This window comes from Penicillium nucicola (genome assembly GCF_028828085.1).
Source record: "Penicillium nucicola strain IBT 29836 chromosome Unknown utg000006l, whole genome shotgun sequence".
Lineage (NCBI taxonomy): Eukaryota > Fungi > Ascomycota > Eurotiomycetes > Eurotiales > Aspergillaceae > Penicillium > Penicillium nucicola.
The window spans coordinates 2211173-2233384 of record NW_026643130.1 but is presented as its reverse complement, the minus strand read 5'-3'; the positions used below and the strand labels follow the sequence as shown (position 1 = coordinate 2233384).

Here is a 22212-nt window from a genome sequence, read left to right as displayed (position 1 = left end):
GCGAACTAAATGCGATGGCATGCGCCCTAAGGTATGGGTAGTTCCTGTGATTTAAAAAGTCATGTTTGCTGATTCATATGTCTGTTCAAGTGTTCCCGGTGCAGGGAACTCTCCCGCGAATGTACTTACGACGGTGTCGACCTTCGCAAGTCCCGGCATACTCACGTTGAATTCAAAGCTCTGAATAATCGAGTCAAGTTCTTGGAACGACAAGTCAGATCGCTTTTGAAGAGTCAAGAAGCACTACATTCAAATTGGAAGGTTGAGCTCAACACTAGCCTCATACAAACAGCCAGACGAGACCCAACTTTGCCCACCGAGGCTCTTGAAGCTGCGGTATCGACTCCCGTATCCAACAAAGATACCCAATTAAAAAGCGCAGAAGATGTATTTTCGAGGGATATCCTGGATGCAGTCAACGAATGGATAGTCGAACTTCCACCACTGTTAAGCGATAAGGAGAAAACATCAATGGTCCGGTCATTATTGGCAAAAAAAGGCTCCAATCTTCAATTTGACCAAGAAAGCGGGAAAACGATATATGCTGGACCAACAAGCAATCGCCATGTCATGAGTACAGCGAGCTATCCAGGATCAGAGTTACCAGCAATGACTGACACAGAGTTGTCACTTGAGAACTCAGCTCTAAGTGCTGATGAATTACGCCTGTTTCGAACGTTCAAAGAGAAACCTCATAATGCCTTCATGGTTGTGTGTGGTGAGTTTTGCGCGGAAGAGTCACAGTTAATTCACCAAGCAGTGTCACATCCACTGTTATTTTATATTGTGCTGGCCGTAGCGGCTTTCTTCTTAGACGAAGAATACTTGACTCAACGAAATCTGTCCAGTGATAGTCTTATTGAATATTACAGTGCGATATTTACCACCAGTGTCGGGAAGGAGCTCGATAATTGTTGTTTACAAAATGTGAAAGCGTTTTTGTTGCGGGCATACCTCGATACTCTACGTGGAAGGCTAGAGTCCGCAACAACTTTCAACAGTGAGCATGTATGTTCGAATTTCTCTTAGACCTTTATTAACAACCTAATAGGCGTCGCATGTGCGATGGCAAAGAGGCTAGGATTACACGTGGATTGTACTTCCGATACGGGCGTCTCGGTGTTACCAGAGACAAGAGAAAGGTTAACCTTATTTTGGTCAACTCTTTGGCTTGATAGGTATGACTTCAATCGTGGATGCTGATCTTAAACTGACAGAGCAGACGCATTGCCGTTCTTGAAGGGAGGACATGTCAAATTGATCACGTCGACATATCGTGTCCACGCCCCTTGCAGCTACTGAGGGCAGAAGAGGGCTTCCTTGAGCTTCCCCTATCCACAGAACTTATATACGCGTGTCACGTTGAGTTCTTTTGGCTCCAAGATATTGCTCTAAACAAACTGTAAGCTCCAAGCTACCGCTTTGGTCCAATATACTAACATAATTCGTCCAGATACAGTTTTTCTGATGATGTCTCCAAAGACGATGCAACATCTGAAGGTCATCTCAAATATGTTTCTTGGTTCATGTCGCTACCGCCATCCATAAAAGATGTTTCTGCTGGCAAGGCATTCGATCCGAGCTTCCTCTCTTTTCAGTAACCGTCCATCTATACCGTGTTTCTTTTTTAAAGAAGTTTGGCTGACACAGTTGTAGCTTGTCCTTCCACTCTGGTCTTATTCTCCTACATCGCCGGTCAATAAGTGACGATGAAAAAACCGCGGAGCTATCCAATGAACGGTACCAGGAATCAGCTGCAAGTGTTACAAGCCTACTGAAGCTTTACGGGGAGAACTTCTCCCAGACTCTGGCTGATCCCATGATTCTACATGCTGCATATACATCAGCCCTGGCTCACTTGATACTCCTTCTCCAGCCTGATGTTGTCACTTATCGCTCCTCCTTGAAGTCACTTCGCACCGCTAAGCAGTTTATTGTGGGCTTTGTGAACAGTTCGCTACATGCTGTTCGGATACTAGATAATCTTCAAGAATTTGCTGTGAAATGGGATATATCACCAGCAAATTCCTCGACCTTTTGGAGATATCGAACCAAACAGGATGGGATGGATGATGGACTGCATATCTGAGAGAACTATTCAATAAGTGAGATAGCTTGAATCAACAACATGGATGTACAGGACATTCTATACTCGTCTTAAATGCTCCTTTGTGGCCTGAAATGAAAACTTGCGAGGTCTGCCATGTACCAGATTGAGAACAAATTTAAGTCGCATGTATGTCTAATCATATAAGTGGTTAATATCCTCCAAAGTCTTTTTCGCAGTCTCTGGCAGGTAAAGATTAGAAACAACTGCCACGACAAAGCTCAAGCCACCAAATAGAAACATAGCGTTGGACCCCATAGCAGCAAAGATATATGGGCTAATCATGCTAGTAAAGAATGAGCCTAGACCCAGTCCTACGATACCAACCGAGCTTCCTCTTGCTCTTGACCTGGCGGGGAATATCTCCGAAGGATATGTGAACGGTGCCCAAACTTTTGTGATATCAGGTTAGCCTTTGTAATTGACACTTGAAATTGGAAAAAAGGCAGAATACTCACGCCATGTCATCCCAAATTGTGCCGACCATACCATCACTAGCGCAATAACAGCAGAGCTATATCTTTTCGCCACGAGCTGGTCCGACATGTTCTGGCTAACAAAGTGGCCACACATGCCGACAAAAACAAGAAGTATTGAGCCATTCAAGGCCCCGTAAATGAAAGCTCTGCGACGTCCAATCTTATCAGCGTACATCGCACCAATAAATCCAAATATAGCCTGAACAATGATTCCAATACCCGACAGCAGGGCCGCCAGATCGCTGGACCATCCACCAGACTCAAAGATTTTGATACCATATCCGGATACGACACCAGAACCAACCATTGCCTGTGTCGCGAACTGGACGAAAAGAGCAGACCATGTCCGGCGTGACGTCTTGTATGGGTCTTTCTTGAAAAACATGCTGAGGTAGGTTGTCGAGGAATTGTGGACAAACTCTTCATGAAGCGCCTGCTGGATCGATCTGATCTCTTCATCCACCATCTCACCCACTTGAATTTCTTCAGCTTGGTCGGCCTGCATAGCAAGAAGCACATCTCTCGCCTCGCCTATCAACCCAACCCTAACTAGCCAACGGGGCGACTCTGGAAGAACCCAGACAAGACCCGAGACAAGAAAGACAAAAACACATTGATAAGCGATCGGAAACCGCCATACAATCTCACTATCCGTAACCTTTGAGATTCCATAAACCAAGAAATACGACGTGCTTGCGCCGATTGCTGCACAGCACATCTGTAATCCGATAGCCCGGCCTCGATATCTTGACGCTGTTGACTCAGCCGACCAGTTAAGCCCGACAGAATCAAAAGATCCTGTCGCCAGGCCATTCAGAAAGCGTAGGACCAAGACCCAGGAGAAGTTCTGTAGGGCAGCCAATATAGGGATGACGATTATGGCATAAAGACCCGCACAGAATATTGCTCGTCGCCGGCCAATTTTATCGGATACAGGGCTTATGAGAAGAGCCCCGATTATAACACCGACCCAGTAGATGGCGTTGATAAGGCCTATCAGGACCTCTGTGTGCTGAGAGCCGTCCGCGAGACCAATGCGGGATAGGTACGAAGGGGTCGAGGAGACGCTTCCCATCAGTGCGACGTCTAACACAGGTAAACTCGTGGCCATGAGTAGGAGTAGAGTACTAACTAATTCCTGAGAGCATCAGACATGCACATCCACAGCCGATAACCCCAATTCGAGAAGCCCGGGCAGAGAGTCCATGCAGTCGATAGCTCGGAACAGGTCCTGGGACGTACTTCATCCAAGACGGAGTGACCAACTCGGCATTTTCAAAGCTAGTAATATCTGGCTCAAAATCTTTAGCCCTTTCTGTCTTCATCATTTTGTTATGGGAGGCTCGAGCGGTGACTTCTTGAGATGTTGATGGGAGTGGTGGTAGTGTGTCAGCCAAGAGAGGATTTTACCTGGGCATGCTTCTCATGATGCGCATGGACTCATTTATCCCCTGGTTCAAAATACTAATCTGTATACAAGCGGTCTTATCTCGTCAAGAAGAGCGATGTGTAGCTGAAGATATCCAGCGGAATTCAACACCCGCGACAAGACCATGCTGATAATGATCCCCCAAATACTGGGACCAATAAACAAAGACCAAGGACGATTTCCCACAGTGCATAGCCTTTGAAACTCTCCGGTAGTATCAGTAACGCCATACAAACTTGCAGATATACAGTTACGCGTCGACTGGTGAATATCAACCTCTGATAAGAAACGGAGATTGATATCCGCCCCAGCAAGATAAGGGTTGTTCCAAAGCCCTCTATAGAAGTATATAAAACCATTGATCTGGCGTAGTACTAAGATCATCGGAATTCTCTATCCTATTTCCAACACAGTCAACAACTTCTTGTCGCAATGAGCCAGACTCCCGTTGACCTCGATCCCTCCAGCCCTATCAAAGTTGCTGTTGTCCAAGCCGAGCCAAGCTGGTAAGTCACTACTCAAGTCTATTAATGTCACTTAACTAAAATGCAGTCCTCCAGGTTCGATGTGCAGGCAGCAGTAACGAAGACATGCAATCTCATCACTGAAGCCGGCCGAAACGGCGCAAAGCTGATTGCATTTCCCGAGCTTTGGATTCCCGGATATCCGACGTTTCTTTTTGCGCACACAACAAAAGTGGTCAACGACTATATGCTAGAGTTTTACAAAAACAGTATTTCAGCGGATTCAATCCATATGGCAACCATCCGAAAGACGGCCAGGGCTGCTGACATTATGGTTGTGCTTGGGATCTCAGAGCGGCATGGGGGCAGCCTATACATGTCTCAGACCTTCATTGGCTCTGATGGAAGTGTGCTATTGCACCGAAGAAAGCTCAAACCTACGGGTCCTGAGCGTATCATCTTTGGAGAGGCTGTACGTATTCAAGTCCTAGTCTTGTGTATTCTGATTCACCCGTCACATTCCCCTTTCCACTAGCAACGCATGTTCTCAAGACTAATTATCATTAAATTATTCTGTAGTCTGGTGACTGCGCCAAAAACGTCATCCAAACCCCCATTGGTCGAGTCGGTGGTCTCCAATGCTTCGAACATCTCCAATCTCTGCTGAAGTACAACACCTTCTTCCAAGGCGAACAAATCCACGTCGCCTCCTGGCCCTGTCTTTTCCCACCTATCGGCAAGATGCCCTTCTTCAATACCGTCGAAGCTTGCCGCATGGCAACACATACACTCGCCGTTGAAGGAGGCGTATTCGTTCTTCTTGCGTCATCTATTCAAACCGAGAAGGGACTCAAAGCTAATGGCCTAGTGTCCGAGGACGATGCTGCCGTCGTCAATGACAAGGGAGAAAAAGAAACGCCCCACACCGCAGTGACAGGTGGTGGATTCAGCGTCGTCATTGCTCCGGATGGACGGGCATTGACAAAGCCTGTGCCGGCAGATTGGGAAGGGCTGATTTACTGTGATCTCGATTTCGACGAGATTTATCGTGCCAAACAATGGGTTGATCCAGTTGGTCACTATTCGAGGCCTGATATTTTTACCTTGATGGTCCGGAATGAGACGAGGCGCCATGTCGAATTGGATTCTGTTGGGGATGGGTTTGAGCATGTACAAAGGTTCCCGGAATTAGAGGAAGAGTAGAAACGGAGGATAGGCTGTTAGATATTCGCATATGAAAGTACTTTAAAGCTCTGAATCATCAATCAGTGACCTTGGAATGACTTTTGCCAACGATCTCGTCGGTACTGCTCTCTACACAATAGTCCACAGCGCAGTGGTTAGCAATAACTTTATGTCAAAGCGTAGTATGCCTTGGTCGACTGCAGTCATTGTGAGTTCAAGTGAGCAGTCCCTAGAATGTCTCAATGCTTATTACAAACAGAGAAGTAAGCGATCAACAAATGGTAGATAGATAACTTCAGACAATGGTCAGATTCGCTACAGTGGGTATCAATAAACTAAACAAAAATCAACATAATAAGAAACATTCAGAGCCGACGAACGCCCTTACGCCCTGTATTCTGACGAACGGAGGACTTGCGCACGCCATTCCGGGGCAGGATTTGCTTTCGCTTCTTGCGGGATTTGATGTCCTGCCACCACCGGGTTATCACTCCCACTGCCTTACACATTTGAGCCTGGGAGGGAGCAGCAGTGGTGCAACTCTTTACCAGCTTACGAGTCACCCCATCACTATGGTCCAAATTCTTTGTCGCATGGGGGTTCCATGGGGATTCAATAACGGTGACAGCCCGGGCACGCTTCGACGATAAGAGCATACGGGAACAAAAAAGCAAAAAAGTGACAGAGTTGTCTAGTAAAGTGAGGTTAGTATCATCCCTGAAGGAATTGCCCAGAATTGCTTACAAAAGTGAGATAAAGGCAAATCAGAGGTCCTCTTCACAAGTGAGAAAATCTCGTCCGGAGTGATAGACATCTGAGTAGAAGCATCCCTGTCAGGTTGTGAATGATGCATTGAGGTGAGAAGAAGCTCGACAATACGAGCCACATGTCTGGGCAAGTTGGATACCGAATCTTCGAATGGTCTATTAGCAGGTCGACTGATAACAGTCTCCTGGTGTGACAGCTGGTTATCCTCGTACAAAGCCGGCTTTGCAATGCTATGTGCAAGCAAAGAGAACCGACCCTGCGTTTCTTCGAGTGTAATGTTGATGTTATCGATGCGCAAACTTTGAGATGGTAGACAGGGGTCAAGTCTATTTGGGAGGAGAGAAGCTCGGGCACCGTGAGGTAATGTACGTCCCGGTGGTTCATTCGGAGTATTGCCAGCGTTTCCTCGTTTTCCACCAAGTGTCATCATTCTTAGAGACACTTTGTCCTGCTCTTTCGGTGTATCCACATGGGCTTGTTTGGCAGCGGATAATTGAGTGGGAGGTTGGCCGGCTGTGGCGGTTTTTCTGGCAGCGGATATCTCAGTGGAGGCTCGAATGAGAGGGGTGGCTTTGCTGGCAGGGGGAAGGTGAGTGGGCGCTCGATTAGCACGGGGGGCTTGGATGGCAGCGACAGTTGATGTCGCGCGTCGAGACCGTCTTGACTTTGATGGAATATCATCAGACTTGAGGTATTTGTCTTTGAGGCTGAAGGATCCGGGGGGTACATTCTCTTTGCCGCCACCGGTTCCAGGAATATCAGACGCCGTTGGATTTATCTGGGCAACCTTTAAGCTTTGCTGCAGTGGTCCTCGTCGAAAACTCGCCGCTGAGGTCTTTCGTGCGTCATGTTTGACAAACGTTGGCTCGAAGTTGTTGATGACTGTGTTATCTGATGCCTGTGACAAGGAAGTCCCAGAGCGTTGTTTAGGTGGATCGGTGACACCCATGAAAACACCGGGGACAGTCGCGTCATCCGGGGGGATGTCAACAGTCTTGCGTCGACCGATTCTCTCCAGAGGATCTTTCGCAGGCTTCTTGTTTGGGACCCTGGATCTAAGCATGGGCAAGAGACTTTTCTTACTTCTAGCTTCGACTGTTGATTTCGTGTGGTGTGCCAGTTTGTCCTCTTTGATTCCTTGAACAAAACCGGCACTTTGGCGAAGCTGTTGAGCGGACTGAACGAGGAGTGATGATTTGCGGCCTATTGATGACTTGGTCACCTCAGCAGTTCGTTGCCGTTTTTCGCGACCCAAATCCGCGTCTTCTCTTTCTTCGCAGATGTGGAATGTTTGCCTGGTCTTATTGGCGCTTCCACGACGACCGCTTTCCAAAGCCGCTGCGCGTACCTCAACCTTGAACTCGATCCCTTCTGTGCATTCGAATGTTCTCTCACCCAACAGGCCACCCAAAGTGTTATTTCCACCATTGTGCTTGGCGAATGCTGCAGACCCCAATCTCAACGGGCATTGCGGCCCAGCTTTGTCCAGATAGACAGACATGGTACCAATTTATTCTTATCGACAACAGTGTGGCTTGTTATGAGAACATCAGAGGGCGGTGGTATGTCCTTGCAATGTGCTCGTGAAGTATGTAAATGGTGTTTGATGTTCAGAGAAGCGGTGAAGTCAATCAAGGGATCGGCTTCAACGCGGGGACGTGATGGTGGGGTTCGATGGAATGCTACGAAGCACTGATATACCCATGTAAATCAGTCTCTCGAGAATCGCGTGTCTGGAACAGTCGAATACCCCAAGATCTGTTGTTGACGCGCAGTTGTCCAGGGCAACTATCCTTATGTCAGCGGGGGGAGTGGGGTGTATCTCACGTGATTTATGTTGGCTCATGACTGAGAAGTGGTCGGGTGAAGCTGGACAGAATGGCAGAATACAGCAAATGGGATGCCGACGTTTCATAGCGGTGAAGAAGCGCTCGGGGAGGACCGGAAAGGGAGGACTAAATGTTCACGTGACATGAGGCAGGATGCAAACATTTTAACTTCAGGTTGTTTGCTCGCTGAATGGCATCAGCCCTAGCTTAGGGCTTCAAATCTTCCCAGTAGCCCTAGCTGCTCTTCATCTCCAACTCGTTATTTCGTTGATATTCTTTGAAGATGTAAGTGGATGGCTATTCTACGTAGCTGGTGTTGATAACTTGTGTCTTGACGTTGCTGTGCTTATACAGTACAGTACATCCTGACCCTCTGTTTGCTGTACTATTGATGCATCGTTCCGGGACAACGTCCACGGGTGCAACAGGCGAGGAAACATTGAACGCAATTATCCAAGCATCACAACTTACACATTGGGACCGATCAACAAGATTAAAGACTTGAAATATGATGGACTTTTCTTACTGTTGAAACTGAAGGCTGAGACACCTGATCCACTCGACAAGTGCAGGGCAGCTTTGATAAGCGTTGCAACCCCATTCGGTGACATGACTCTCAGCAGTATGACTTGGACACAAAATCTGTCATATGCCCCACGTATCAGTCATAGTCCCAGAGATACTATTATCAACCCAGCTCTTTCAATCAAGTTAAACAGCATTCAATTTACTCATGTCTGATCACTGTAGGAATTTGCGCAAGAGTATCCAATCATTATGGCGACATTCCCTAAGTTCGAATTTGAGTTGGTCATATGTGGGGGTGATAATTGGACACAGTCATTGGGTTAGTTGTTGTACATCAACGGCTGTATGTTTGTACCATCTAAAATGTAAAATTTGATATTGTGGCTAGTCAGCTCTAGAATATCAAAATATAGTCTCTAATGGCCATTCACAATGCTATAAATCCAGGAACCTGGAACGATAAATGACAGTAGAACTCAGCTTTCATTGATACGCACCTACTGGTTTATCTTTCAAATTTGTTGCAAGGCGGGGGAGAACAACTTTTGTGATTGAAGAAGGAAAAGATATAAGAAAGGATCTTGTCACACGTTGCCTCCAGTCAAGAGTCAAAGCATAACTGTCTATTTTGGAAACCAGACCAGACACAAGATACTGTCGGTTACTCACCAATCAAACTTTAGCATGAGAAAAGTTCAGAATATTTGCTGATGAGGTGTTCAGTCAAGACATCTGATGCTAGACATGGGTACATCGTGTTTTCTTATCGCATCGAAGTGAGACATAGTAGATCCAGACTTCCAAAAATAGATGGCAAGATCAATGCACAGAGTTGCCGTTGTAAATGTGACACATCTTTTCCATCGCACTGATCTTTAGTAAAGGTACAATGGCACATATTCCGGATCATCCCATAACCAGTGCTAAATCGATATTGGTCTTACCGAATCGGGTCTCACCGGATCTTACTGAAACTTATCTTGTCGAGCAAGGTTACATTGTCTCGAGAACCCTTAGATGTAGAGAGGCTTAATACTTTGAGACTTTTAATATAATTTAAAGGTGGTTTCAGCGATCTCGGATAGTGCGGTGTAGAGTGAAAAGCATGAACCTATAGGATTCGGTATCCGGATAACGAAGGCATTCTGATAGACATGTTTCCGGTAGTAGTCTATGGACTACGGAAGTAACCGACAGAAATGTTGAAAGTCATAGTACGCCTTGATGTTTCACTGCATATATGATCTTCGGGAATTGACTTGGTCGTGCAGCGACAGGTATATGTACATCAGGATCCGCTCTAAGTGAACTCTTTTGTCTGTTCATTTTCCTTTACATGTGTCAAGTCATATTTGGGGCAGATGAAAGAGAATTTATCACTCAACATCATCATGGAGCTCACAAATTTCTCCATAATGAGGAACTTGGTCATCCTCCTTCAGCTGTTGAGTTTGGCATCGCGGGCCTCCAGCAAGGCGGTGTTTGCCCATTTTATGGTAAGCCCCTCTCTATTCTGACAAACGTGTTGTTAATTAAACGATGGTCTATATAGATGGCAAACACTGGGTTATATGAACCATCAGATTGGAGACAAGACATGTCCCTCGCCAAGGAGGCCCACATCGATGCATTTGCACTGAACATGGCTTATGGTGTCAAGACAAATGAACAGTCTGTTGCGAACGCTTTTACCATGGCAGAGAACCTTGGCTTCCATCTATTTTTCTCCTTCGACTATGCCGGGAATGGATCTTGGCCAAAGGAACAGGTCATCAGTATGCTGCAAAATTACACCCCGAGCACCGCATATTATCGTCACGACGAAAAGCCATTTGTATCTACATTTGAAGGAACCGAAAATGCAGATGACTGGATTACAATCAAGCAAAAGACGGGATGTTTTTTTGTCCCTGACTGGTCGTCCGTAACAGCCAACTCTGCCCTTAAGCTTGCTGGGGGTATCGTTGACGGCTTGTTCTCGTGGGCTGCCTGGCCAACAGACTCTCGTCGGATGACAACTTATGTGGATGCCGCGTTTATTAGTAGCCTTGGAAATGTTGGCAAGCCATACATGATGCCAGCCTCCCCGTGGCTCTATACTAATATGCCTGGCTACGACAAAAACTTCGCAAGCCACGGAGATGACTTGTGGTATGATCGCTGGATGGAAGTTAGCTTTCTCGAACCCGAGTGGGTTGAAATCATTTCCTGGAATGACTATGGCGAGTCACATTATATTGGGCCTCTGAATGAAAAAGGCTATGGCGTTTTCACTGCGGGAAAAGCACCATATAACTATGCCCGAGGAATGCCGCACGACGGCTGGAGACAGCAGCTTCCGTACGTGATTGATTTGTATAAGAAAGGAACATCCTCTGTGTCAGAGGAGAGTCTGGTTGTTTGGTATCGGACGCAACCTCGGACTGCTTGCGGGGGAGGTAATACCACTGGTTTTACAACTCAGCTTCAAGTCAAAAAAGACGCTGATACGTGGATTACGGACAAGATATTCTTCTCAGCACTTCTCGCTTCTAATGCTTCTGTCAAAGTCAGTATCGGTGGAGACGAAAAAGACGCAAAATGGGAATTTGAACCGGATGGAGGTGTTGGCATCTACCATGGCAGCTTTGGTTACGATTCTAAGCACCTCGGAGAAACCGAGGTCACTATTCTGCGCGATGACAAAGAGATGGTATCCCTCAAAGGTCGCGCTCTCACTAATGATTGCACCGTCGACCTCGCCAACCTAAACGCATGGGTTGGAAGCCTAGCGTCGGGAAGCACTATCAACCCAGTCTCGCCAGAGTTGTCAATATCAGAACAAACTTGCATTGCAGGAGCCGGATCTTCAAACTTTACAGAGCTGTGTGAGTTCACTTGCAAGTACAGCTATTGCCCTCTTGATACATGCTACTGCACTGCCATGGGTGCCCCAAAGGAGAAACCAAAAGCCACCAAAGACAAAGGCTATTCGAAAAATGGGGATGACAGCTATGCAGGACTGTGTTCTTTTGCATGCCATTATGGATTTTGTCCGAAGGACCTTTGCTCGGAAACAAAACCTTCGACTACAACAAGCCACCCAGCTCCCACTGCTTGTGGCAAAGGCCACTGCACACATACCAATACCAACGACGGATTACAACGACCCCTTCCTTCCTTTTATTCTCTCTTTGGGCTGCATCTCTTCATATTTTCTGTCATTGGGGTTCATTTTTATTTAGGGGAGTGATCATTTTCAGCGCCGTGAATCTTATGATGGGCTATCATGTAATCTTAGAGCCGATGCTAGTGCTGATTTAAAAGGCAGTATTCAATGAAGAAAACATTTGACTTTTCATCCGACACTTAGAATTGGAAGTTGTTTCGAAATACTATATCCGGCTGTCCCACACACGGGATGCGTGATACTTGAAAGTCATTAATTGCCCGACGCTTTCCCAATCCAGCGATTACAATTCCCCGATCCGCTTTGAGCTCCTATATAACCCCCCGGCCATCCTGCGGCAGACCTCAGAATAAAACATGATTCTTAATCCTCTCTCAATTCTTCTCAATAATCACACTGGTACCTAAACCCTTCTAACCACAAAAGCCTTAGCCAAAAATGCGATCTGGTGTACCAACAACTGAGCGAGAATTTATCCATCACAAGGGTGTTGAAAGTCAATATCCGTCTATATGTATACGTGATACCCAAACAAAAGAAGCAAAGCTCTAAGCCTCAACCAAGCCCGAAATCAAATCAGCCTTAGCCGCATGAACCTCTTCAAGCAGATGCCCCACCATGCGATCATGCGCAGGTCCCGGAAGCCCAGCCAACTGGACCTGGGCATCAGCCGCGAAGTCCAAACTCCTAGTCGGCTGCGCATTGGCCGTTTCCAGAATACGAAGAGAAAGAGTCTCAACCAAGCGCTGCATATGCCGCAACTCACCAAGCGTGACTTGGGCTTGGATTGTCCGTCCCAGGGCCTGGTCGTCGACTGAATGATCACCAATCGTTACGAGTTGGTGGACGACTTTCTCCGGTGATACGAAGTCATTCTCTGCTCCATCGACTCTGGGTTGACTTGAGTGGCCCAGGTAGCATGTGCGGATCATTGCACGGTACCACGAAATCAGGCGAGAACATATGATGGCTAGCAAGAGCTGATTCTGTGGGCGAAGGGAACATCCGCATTGCAGCATACTGCAGACCGCCATCCCGGCCTCCTTGTTACATTTCAGGACTGCGCCTGACATGCGTGGGGACTTGGGTCTGTCTTGGGTATTGGGTCCGTTTTGGTGAGATATGCAGTTTGCTAGGGGGATGTGGAGTGAGCGGAGGCACTGCGTTGCGGTGATGATGCACAGAGGACCGTTCTTGGTTAGACCTGAACATGTGGTCGGATCTGGGGGTGTTGCCAATTGTGGTAGTCCTGGTTCTATGATCTCGAAGGGCGGAGTTGAGAGATTTTGGGGTGTTGTCGGGGTGAGATAATCGGGAAGCGTCAAGTAATCTAATGCCGGCTCATGATGTTCGTTCTCGGCATTGAAAACTGGTTGTATTTGATCGTCAAAAGTGCTAATTGGAAAATATGATGCGGATGATGCGGGCAGTGAGGGATCCAGGTATAGATCTAGATCTGGATTGAGATTGAGATTCGGATCAACGCCTTGATCTAACAGGGACTCTGCATATAACCGGTCACTGGGACAACTCTCCACAGATGGATAAAGTATATCTTCGGGGGCTTGACATTGCGCTAGCATGGAATCCCAGTCGTTATATTCAGGAGGAGTGGGGAAAGACGAAGGGTCCCTGTGGAAGCACAGATCATTGTTGGGACCTAGGGCTGCCATTTTGCTGCAGCCTAGATGGTATAGGCATAGATGTAGCCAGACCAGGGGGTGGGGGAGGGGTAGCACGCCTCAAGGCTTGTACCAAGAGCAAGAAGGGAATAGAACCAGAGACTACAGTACACTGGCACTTGATCTGGGACCACAATTCACAAACACGATATTCAAGGACGGCGCCCCGGCCAAATAAGTCGAGGGGTGGGCTGTGGACGGATTCCGAGAGACTCATGCAGGCCACCTTGCGCTAATGCACCCAACGTGCTTCCCTTTGTATTTCTTGCTTCCCTAATTCTTCCACGGCCGGTTTCCGTGCACGTGTAGGGTTCCAATTACGCATTCTCAACCGTGGAACTCGTCGGTCCGCTCCCCGTAGCCCGCTCGATGTGGACTAGGAGCCTCACTCATTGAATCTAAGGCAAGGGTCAAAAGGATGTTGAATCGGCATGATCGGAATTTCTTCGAATTTGATCGAAACCGGGTCATCTCACCCATGAACGGTGATGTCTTGTAGGCCTGTTACAATCGCGGGAGATTGCCGTTACGGATCGACTCACCCCCAATACTACAAAGTTAAACATCTGATAGTCTTTACCTGATGCTTACGAATCTGAAGTCAATTATAGTACTCCAGGATTTGTAGTCGTGCTTTGTGATGGTTCGGAGACACTCAATAGGATCACAAATTTCGCAGTCGGCGCTAACTGAAGGTGGAGTGGAGTGTCTCCATGGAGTATCTCCAAACAGCTAGTGCTTATTTGCGATTTGGCAGAGGCTTCGGGGGTTCGATACGAGGGTCATTTGAACTGCATGACTTTCCTTACTTTTGTTTCTACAGCCGATCCAAAAGCAATATATAATAGTTGCCCAGAACCTCTCGAGTATCTGCGGTCGCTGTTTGCCTGTCTCAGTTCATTGATGACATGCAGTGTATAAATTACCAACAAAATTGAAATTTTGCAACCAGTATGAAAAGTCAGCTTGTCCTCTGAATACATTTCGAATTAACAGTGATTTAGCATGTAACTTGTTCAATACTTACATGGACTGGAAACATGAGCGGTCATCGTATCCGGCCTTCTTTGATATCAAGGCCAGCACCACCGAGCCCAAAGCTCAAGGATTCTTGCGACAGATGTTCTACTTCTAAAGTTCGCTGCACAAAAGGGAAGCCCTCCTGTGCGCGTTGCGATAAGCTGGGATATACATGCTTCTACAGCCCAGCACGACGGGTCGGCCGACCATACAGACCAAAAGGATCAACACCAGAAGCCAAAACAACCAAAGAGTCAGATCATCAATCGAGGGCCCCGGAAGCCTGTTTTATAGATGAGAGTGTCAAGCACTACCCCCAAATCAACACATTGCCCACACCGGCGGACGCATATGTCGACAGCTCACCATCAATCAGCCCAATCAATCATTTCGATACACCCAACACAACATGGTCAAATCAAGACCCACCGAATGCTCACTATAAGACCGACCCGGATTGTATATTGGTCGCCCTGGACCTAATCTCATTGCTAGAGGTTTCCGCCACGCACTTGAGGAACTCAGAGCCAATAGACGACAAGATACTCAGTGCAACTGCACAGACGATAGCGGCAGCAATCGACCGCCTATGCAGGATTCTTGAATGCTCATGCTCCGAGCGGGCTGAAGTCGGAATCATGGTTTCTGCCATTTGTATGAGCATCATTGATATCCATACAGTGTCAATTGCCATTTTGAGAAGGGATTACCCCCTTGGTGTGGCACAAGATATCATGACACCTTGGGATAGTCCTAATATTGGACCTGCGTTTGAGACTGGGGCATTTCTGGTCTTGGGGGAACTTTCTGAAATTGCGAAAGTGACTTTGCGGTTCCTCGAGGCCTACAAGGTTGGAAATGGGCCAAATGGCTTCACGAATGGCTTGGAGCTCCCAGTTGGCATTCTCCCCTCGCTGGCTGGCCCTTTGCGGGGGCAGTTGCAGCAGATTATTATTGATGCAAGTTGGTCCACAGGTGGTCCGGGCAGGTGAAGTGAGCTCCGTTTGAACTGAGAGTCTACAGGGATTCTATATAAGTCATGACAGTCTATTTACATATACCATTTTTTCTCTTGTCCAACCACCGTGAACTCAATAGTTTCCTCCTGGTGTAATTTCAGTAGAACATGCGTTACTGATGGCCCGGCCAGAAGGTCCATCCCCTCCCCGTAAATCTTGGCCGTGACTTCTTTCGTCGTTAACATGGCCATACCATTACCCTCGGAAAATGCAGAGAGAACCCTCTTTTCCCTCATCTCCCAGTGCCGGGTGTATGCCATAAGGCTTGCCGATAGATCTTCAATCTTAGCGCCGTGCCCGGGATATCCAATTCTAAGGCCTCCGACGCGCATATCGTGCGTCATAATCCGTAGACTTTCCATATATGATTTTAAATCTTCTAGGGCGACACTGGTTCCATGCCCAAGGACATTATCACCTGTGAACATGGCTCTGGTCTCCTTCATGACAAAGCACATGTGGTCTCTGCTATGCCCAGGCGTGAACAAAGCTTGTAATGTGGCTCCTTCAGTCACGAATGTCTGGCCATCTTTGATCGGGTTCTGGCCCCGATCTGGGTCTGCCTTGTAGACAGCCGTAGTAAGACCAGGGTACTGAGCGAGTAATCCCGGAACCCCGCCAACATGATCAGGGTGCCAGTGCGTCAAAAGAACGTGAGATATGCTCAGCTGGTTTTTGTCGAGGTATTCGACTAGTGTTTTGAGCCAGATCGGACAGCCCTGAGAACGACAGTTAGCTGAGTTTCTTATGAATCCCCTTAAATGGGCTGTCAAAAGAACGAACTTCACCCGTGTCTACTAAGATTCTGCTTTGGCCGGTTCCAACCAGATATGTGTTGGTTCCTTGTAGTTGCATGTCACCCGGGTTCCCACCCAGAATTCGCACAACATCTGGGCTGAGCTGCGTAACCGCTGGCAGACTTGGTAGTCCGGCGTTTCTAGCAGCTAGAAAGTCGCCCCATCCTGACTGGGTGCTTTTGGTTGACATATTGGGGCTGAACCTTGGCGTATAGTCCTGAAACCTTGGATGTGTCAATCAGATATAGGGGGGATAGTCAGGCGCGGAGACTGTTTACCTCAGCTTAGTCTCTCCGGGCGATTTTACAATTCTCCGAGCATACAAGACAGATCCTGTGTAAGATCTCGGATGTATTCTGTGCGACACACACCCCAAGGCTTGGACAGGATGATAGGGGAGGCTAACACACACCGGTGGTTTTTTTCAATATGAGCCAATAGGAGCTGTGCCTTTGGCGAGCGGGGTTATTATCTATGCACAGTAATACTACAGAGTACGGAGTACGCTTGATGGTTTCTGCCTAGCACGATAACTTCGATATTGGGTTCCGCTTAAGATACCCTATCTCCTATGATCCGATACCCTAGACATTAAATATGATAGAGCGGAAAAAAGACAAAGAACAAAAGAACATGATCGCCTTCTAGAAGAATGTAGATCCCCCTGCTTATGCTCGCATAAGATGACTAAGCCGGATGAGCACAAAGCATCGCCTGCATACCGGCGGCATGCGAGCCCTCTCCGCATTGTTTACAATTTGTAGATGTAAGGAATAAGTTAGATCTAGATGAGCATACATATGATATAATCTCTCGCTCATCTTCCACCTCAAACCCTTACTTGGGGTGAAATCACCAGGAACAGGCAGGTGGGTCTGGCCTAAATTAGCCTCTCGTGACCGCGACCTCCTTTCCCCGGACATGATCCAACGTGGCCCTAGTGATTGCCCTAATTCTCGAGATCAGGTGCAACAGGAGTCTAACTTACGGCATGGCCCTGTTATAAGCGCCTGCCTTACCGTCCCAAGTTACCGTTTCGCTTTTCCCGATCGCTTTCCCCACGGCATGATCCCACGTCATGGAGTCATTGGTTTATGAGAACTCGCCCTTGGCTGAATACCTCGAAGGTTCGTCAACTACGTTCGAATCCTGGAATGCACATCAACTGATACCCGCGACAGGGGAAGGTGGACACGAAGAGAGTTGGCCGGTGGAGGAGAACCAGAGTGATGATGATCATACCAGTGGCTTGAACTTTGCACCTCGAGGGGCTTCCAAATTCCAGACCCGCGTTCGCAACAAGCTACCGAAGCCCCTCGATCTCCGAGGTACGCCGCAAGGCGAGTTAGCCGGTAAAGTTTATGATGCTTGCTCGGTATGTTCATCTCAGGGCTGCGGTCCTTTCGTCGTGCTCACAAATCATCTCATTTCTAGTCTGCTTTGAACGTCCGACTACCGCGCAGTGACAACAAACGATTCTTGGAACAATTTGGCTACGTTATTGTCGCGTCACAACTACTCAACGAGCATAGCGCTCCCTCCTACACCTCCGCATCCGATGTCCTCTCAGCAACGCAATCCACAGATCTCCCCTCTCTATCTACGACTTTTGGACTACAAGGCGCTATTGTCACGGCCTGCACATCTTTCTCTATTGCTTGGTTATTACATTGGGGTCGTTGGAAAGCAGGGTCAGGGCTCAATCCTAAAAAAGTTGGAGTGCTCCTGATCCTTGTTCCGGTTCTGGGTGTTTTGTTTTATGCTTTCGCGAAACGGCAATGGCTGAAATACCTCCGGCACCAGGCTGTAGACGCAGCTGCCACGTTTATTGGAAATGCCCAAGGCTTTGATTCAGCGGCCTCCGCCTCTGTGGTTTTCATACAGGAGGTTGAGCTTGTTTCCCGGGGCTATCGCATGTGAGACTGCTGAGTCTATGTGAATTCACTACAGAAAACTGACCATTTCTATAGAAGCACCCCCCTACCCCCTATTAGCCGACTCGAAGATCAAGTACAAACGCGACGATGCTTAAGATTACGCAGAACAGTTTCGGAGTGCTTTTACTCGATGCTCGAGAGATACGTTCGGTCCGAAAACACCCTGCGCCCACTTACTGACGAGGCCAACCTCGCCAAATATTATGACATTTATGACATTGGATTGGAAGAACTTGAAGCTATTGAGTCGTCCCTATCGAAGCGAACAAATGACGACCAATACTCGCTGCGTGCGCTCAGGGATCTATTTGGGAAGCTCTACAGTGTGCGGAAGAGCGTTCTATGCTGTTTATTGGCGCTCAGTGCAGACGGCGGAGGCTCCGACATTGGGAGATGGAGCTCAGCTGTCGAAGAGATGCGTGAACTTGCCGCAGTGACCGGAGACAGCATGTTGAAAATGACTGCTATCCTCAACGAGGAAGATCGTGAGTATCAACCTTCAACATTGACTTGAAATTAGCTAAATTTTCCAGGTGACAACATTCCTCCATCTCCGCTGCCTTCCGCGTCCGTTTCGCCAAGCAAGGATTATCTGCGGGCCCAAATTAGACGCTTTAGTTCCTTGTCTCAAGGGGTGCGGGCCTTGCATGCCAAAATGCACATAGTCAGCGAGGAGTCACACGCGAGCCTTGAGCGACCCGACTCTGCTGACTACGAGTCCGCCCTGCTTACTCAATATGACTCGGTTGGCAGTGACTTAAGAGCTCTTCTTCAGGAATGGGAAGCTGGCAAGGCTGCACTGGTCAGCCAAGACCGACTCAGTGTGGATCGCTCACGGCCCCCAAGTACGCTGCTGATGCCCATGTCTCCCACTCCCAGTCTGGGAGGCTCTACCGCAGTTGAGGGCAGCCCAACGGATGCCCTCAAAGCCTTGAATGGCGAGGGTCGGCCGGACCTGACCCAAACCTACGATGACGAAGAGATTTTTGAAGCTGTTGTTCTTCCTGCATCAAGAAATAAGCGGGTGTCTTTGACCCGCGATGAGCGTCTTGCGCGTGTACGCGAAGACCGGGCCAGACAGGCGACTGCTCGAGAGAAGGTTGATGCAAATACTAATATGCTTAAAGAACTGGAAATGGTGATTAAGCAACGACCTGGGAACAACTCTTCGAAGCGAGTGACTAGCATTTAACCTACCTGCAGTCTACCACGCTTGCCCGACACCTTTGACAGGATTTCCTACTTTCTTTTTGTCCATTGGACAGGTTTGACCTCAACCAGCGCTAGCAGCTGAAAGTCACAAATTGATACCCACAACATGTATAGATATCGGACCGGCGACAGCGGTGTTTTATTGGGTCTGCTTTGCTCTTAGCTCTTCGTTTGCTTGTTTTTCTTTTTCTTTTGTGTGATTACAAGCTGTCATACTGTCTGTACAGTGATTCTGGCGATGGAGTTTGGTCTTTGGATGTCAGATTGCCAGCCACCAAATGGCTATTTGTACTTTGTATATTATCGCAGGTACTTATGTAAACATTTCTATCATTTCTTGTTCCCACAGTAGAGATCTAGGGTTACCCCTATAGCCCTGGAGGGATGTATAAAATCGGAGGCCTTGCCGCCTGAGGTATCCAACTTTACCCAAAAGGGACATATCGCCAAACGCGACTGACCGCGTTCTTCCCCACCCTCGAACGCGATCCTTATATTAGACCGCTGCCTCTTTCACCTTTACCCAAATACATACCCTTCCACTGTCTTTGCCCCATCCCCTCTGTCACCTCTTTCACGTTCATAATTATCCTCACGTTTCTCTTTTACGACCCTCAAAACACACCACACCGACAAGAGTAAGTCCGCCACCGCCAAAATCAAGAGATTCTTTTGTGCGAAAAATGGATCAATTGACCTCTCTCTAGTGTTGGAAGCTCGTTTGGAACAGGCCAGCCTTCTTAAGCGCGTATGTGACACGTCATTCCTAACCCTCTCAATGAACAAAATGCTGACTTGTTTGGCCAGGTCGTCGACGCCATCAAGGACCTCGTCCAGGACTGCAACTTCGACTGCAATGACTCCGGAATTGCCCTCCAGGCCATGGACAACTCTCACGTTGCCCTGGTCTCCATGCTTCTCCGTGCTGAGGGTTTCTCCCCCTACCGCTGCGACCGTAACATCGCCCTCGGCATCAACCTGCTCTCCCTGACCAAAGTCCTCCGCGCCGCCCAGAACGAAGACATCCTCACTCTCAAGGCTGAGGACTCACCTGATGCTGTCAACCTGATGTTCGAGAGCGCTGAGACCGACCGCCTCAGCGAGTACGATATCAAGCTCATGGACATTGACCAGGAACACTTGGCCATCCCCGAGACCGAGTACGCTGCTACTGTCGAGATGCCCTCTGCTGAGTTCCAGCGCATTTGCCGAGACCTCAACGCTCTCTCTGAATCAGGTACGCTCGATGAAATTCCGAAACAACAGTGTGGCCAAGCTGGCCAAAAAAACAGACCACCATGCTAACCCTCGAACAGTTGTGATTGAAGCCAGTAAGGAGGGTGTCAAGTTCTCCTGCCAGGGTGACATCGGTAACGGATCCGTTACCATTCGTCAACACACCAACGTTGACAAGCCCGACCAAAACGTCGCCATCTCCCTCTCCGAACCCGTTGCCCTGACCTTCTCCCTCAAGTACCTTGTCAACTTCTGCAAGGCCTCCAACCTGTCCTCGTCTGTGATCCTGCACCTCTCTCAGGAAGTGCCGCTCCTTGTTGAGTACGGTCTTGGTAGCGGCCACCTGCGGTTCTACCTGGCTCCTAAGGTAAGTTTTGTATCTTCGTATGTCTTGGCTGGTGATTGATCTAACGCGCACCAATGCAGATCGGTGACGAAGAGTAAACACATCATTTGCGGCTCATGGGGGGATACGGGATATGCTAAAATGAAACTCTATGATAATGGAGAGAACGGACGGAGGATAGTCCTTTCACTGCATCCCAGACAATTGGGGGGATACCAATATTTCACGATAATTCACAATTCAGCGGTCGAGGACTCGACATCGCAACTTTTCAAAATTTTCACGTTTTCCAAGGGTCTCTTACATATAAACAATAGAAAAGACACAGGAGATATTACACAGTAGTTCTGCAGACAAAAAAATATATATTTTCTACCATGTTACTCAATCCACGATTTCGAGAAATCACCACCAGCCAAAGCCCACCGTCTAAAGGAGACACCCCTAAAGACCTCGAGGGAAATGGTCCAACCTCACAAATTAGCAAGGTCACAAAAAAATCCTTTCCAGCACTCCCAAACAAGACAGAAAAGGGGGAGCAGGAAACGAAAACTAACCTGGGAAAAAAAAAAGGGAAGCGCCATCCCCACCAGAATGATCGGAATCGAATGATACCATCCACTCCCCCCGTGAAGGAAGAAGCAGAGTAAGTATGCTGCGTATTGCACTAAAGTGTCATCACACACAATCTCCGCACCGACTCTCCCATGGGGCTCGAGAAAAAAGAAAGCCGGAGCTCTCTCCTCCTCTCCCCCCGATGTTTCTGATGCCAAGTGCAGGTGTGGTAGAGTGATCCTCTAAAGATCACACCAGGCCCTCGCGGGCAGGACCGGCGCCGCCGCGCAATGAAGAACGACGGCGCGGGTTTTGAGGTTGAAGATTCCTCCGAATTTCTCATTTGCAAAGGTTCTCGTTGTGATCCTGGGCTGGACCCAGGATTACGGTGAGGACGGGCGTGAGCCCGTCGTGTGTAGCAAAGAAACGCAGCATTGGTGGGGATGACGC

General features: G+C 48.1%; 10 protein-coding genes across 10 annotated transcripts; 5 read left to right on the top strand and 5 right to left on the bottom strand.

The window, feature by feature from the left end:
* Window positions 1-2242: 2242 nt before the first annotated feature.
* On the bottom strand, window positions 2243-3697 carry N7511_006864 (Low-affinity glucose transporter; the record flags this gene model as incomplete). Its single annotated transcript, XM_057129241.1, has 2 exons — window positions 2243-2499; window positions 2566-3697. 2 exons carry the CDS (start codon window positions 3695-3697, stop codon window positions 2243-2245), a joined length of 1389 nt encoding a protein of 462 aa, XP_056983797.1.
* A 750-nt stretch (window positions 3698-4447) lies between these two features.
* On the top strand, window positions 4448-5682 carry N7511_006863 (carbon-nitrogen hydrolase family protein; the record flags this gene model as incomplete). Its single annotated transcript, XM_057129240.1, has 3 exons — window positions 4448-4521; window positions 4576-4951; window positions 5059-5682. 3 exons carry the CDS (start codon window positions 4448-4450, stop codon window positions 5680-5682), a joined length of 1074 nt encoding a protein of 357 aa, XP_056983796.1.
* Window positions 5683-6029: 347 nt separating this feature from the next.
* On the bottom strand, window positions 6030-7933 carry sha1 (putative calmodulin-binding protein Sha1; the record flags this gene model as incomplete). The annotated part of the gene is made up of 2 exons (XM_057129239.1): window positions 6030-6355; window positions 6409-7933. 2 exons carry the CDS (start codon window positions 7931-7933, stop codon window positions 6030-6032), a joined length of 1851 nt encoding a protein of 616 aa, XP_056983795.1.
* A 2217-nt stretch (window positions 7934-10150) lies between these two features.
* Window positions 10151-12021, top strand: N7511_006861 (glycoside hydrolase family 71 protein; the record flags this gene model as incomplete). Its single annotated transcript, XM_057129238.1, has 2 exons — window positions 10151-10285; window positions 10342-12021. The coding sequence occupies 2 exons, from the start codon at window positions 10151-10153 to the stop codon at window positions 12019-12021; spliced, it is 1815 nt and encodes a 604-aa protein (XP_056983794.1).
* Window positions 12022-12506: 485 nt separating this feature from the next.
* N7511_006860 (uncharacterized protein) lies at window positions 12507-13631 on the bottom strand (the record flags this gene model as incomplete). The annotated part of the gene is made up of 1 exon (XM_057129237.1): window positions 12507-13631. One exon carries the CDS (start codon window positions 13629-13631, stop codon window positions 12507-12509), a length of 1125 nt encoding a protein of 374 aa, XP_056983793.1.
* Window positions 13632-14680: 1049 nt separating this feature from the next.
* Window positions 14681-15652, top strand: N7511_006859 (Zn(II)2Cys6 transcription factor; the record flags this gene model as incomplete). Its single annotated transcript, XM_057129236.1, has 1 exon — window positions 14681-15652. The coding sequence occupies one exon, from the start codon at window positions 14681-14683 to the stop codon at window positions 15650-15652; it is 972 nt and encodes a 323-aa protein (XP_056983792.1).
* Window positions 15653-15711: 59 nt separating this feature from the next.
* N7511_006858 (uncharacterized protein) lies at window positions 15712-16666 on the bottom strand (the record flags this gene model as incomplete). The annotated part of the gene is made up of 2 exons (XM_057129235.1): window positions 15712-16398; window positions 16463-16666. 2 exons carry the CDS (start codon window positions 16664-16666, stop codon window positions 15712-15714), a joined length of 891 nt encoding a protein of 296 aa, XP_056983791.1.
* Window positions 16667-17554: 888 nt separating this feature from the next.
* N7511_006857 (vezatin family protein) lies at window positions 17555-19605 on the top strand (the record flags this gene model as incomplete). Its single annotated transcript, XM_057129234.1, has 5 exons — window positions 17555-17603; window positions 17658-17851; window positions 17911-18392; window positions 18447-18898; window positions 18947-19605. 5 exons carry the CDS (start codon window positions 17555-17557, stop codon window positions 19603-19605), a joined length of 1836 nt encoding a protein of 611 aa, XP_056983790.1.
* Window positions 19606-19731: 126 nt separating this feature from the next.
* On the top strand, window positions 19732-21305 carry N7511_006856 (proliferating cell nuclear antigen; the record flags this gene model as incomplete). The annotated part of the gene is made up of 5 exons (XM_057129233.1): window positions 19732-19771; window positions 20333-20373; window positions 20433-20862; window positions 20942-21228; window positions 21288-21305. 5 exons carry the CDS (start codon window positions 19732-19734, stop codon window positions 21303-21305), a joined length of 816 nt encoding a protein of 271 aa, XP_056983789.1.
* Window positions 21306-21680: 375 nt separating this feature from the next.
* On the bottom strand, window positions 21681-22105 carry N7511_006855 (uncharacterized protein; the record flags this gene model as incomplete). The annotated part of the gene is made up of 2 exons (XM_057129232.1): window positions 21681-21970; window positions 22018-22105. The coding sequence occupies 2 exons, from the start codon at window positions 22103-22105 to the stop codon at window positions 21681-21683; spliced, it is 378 nt and encodes a 125-aa protein (XP_056983788.1).
* Between the last annotated feature and the right edge of the window lie 107 nt (window positions 22106-22212).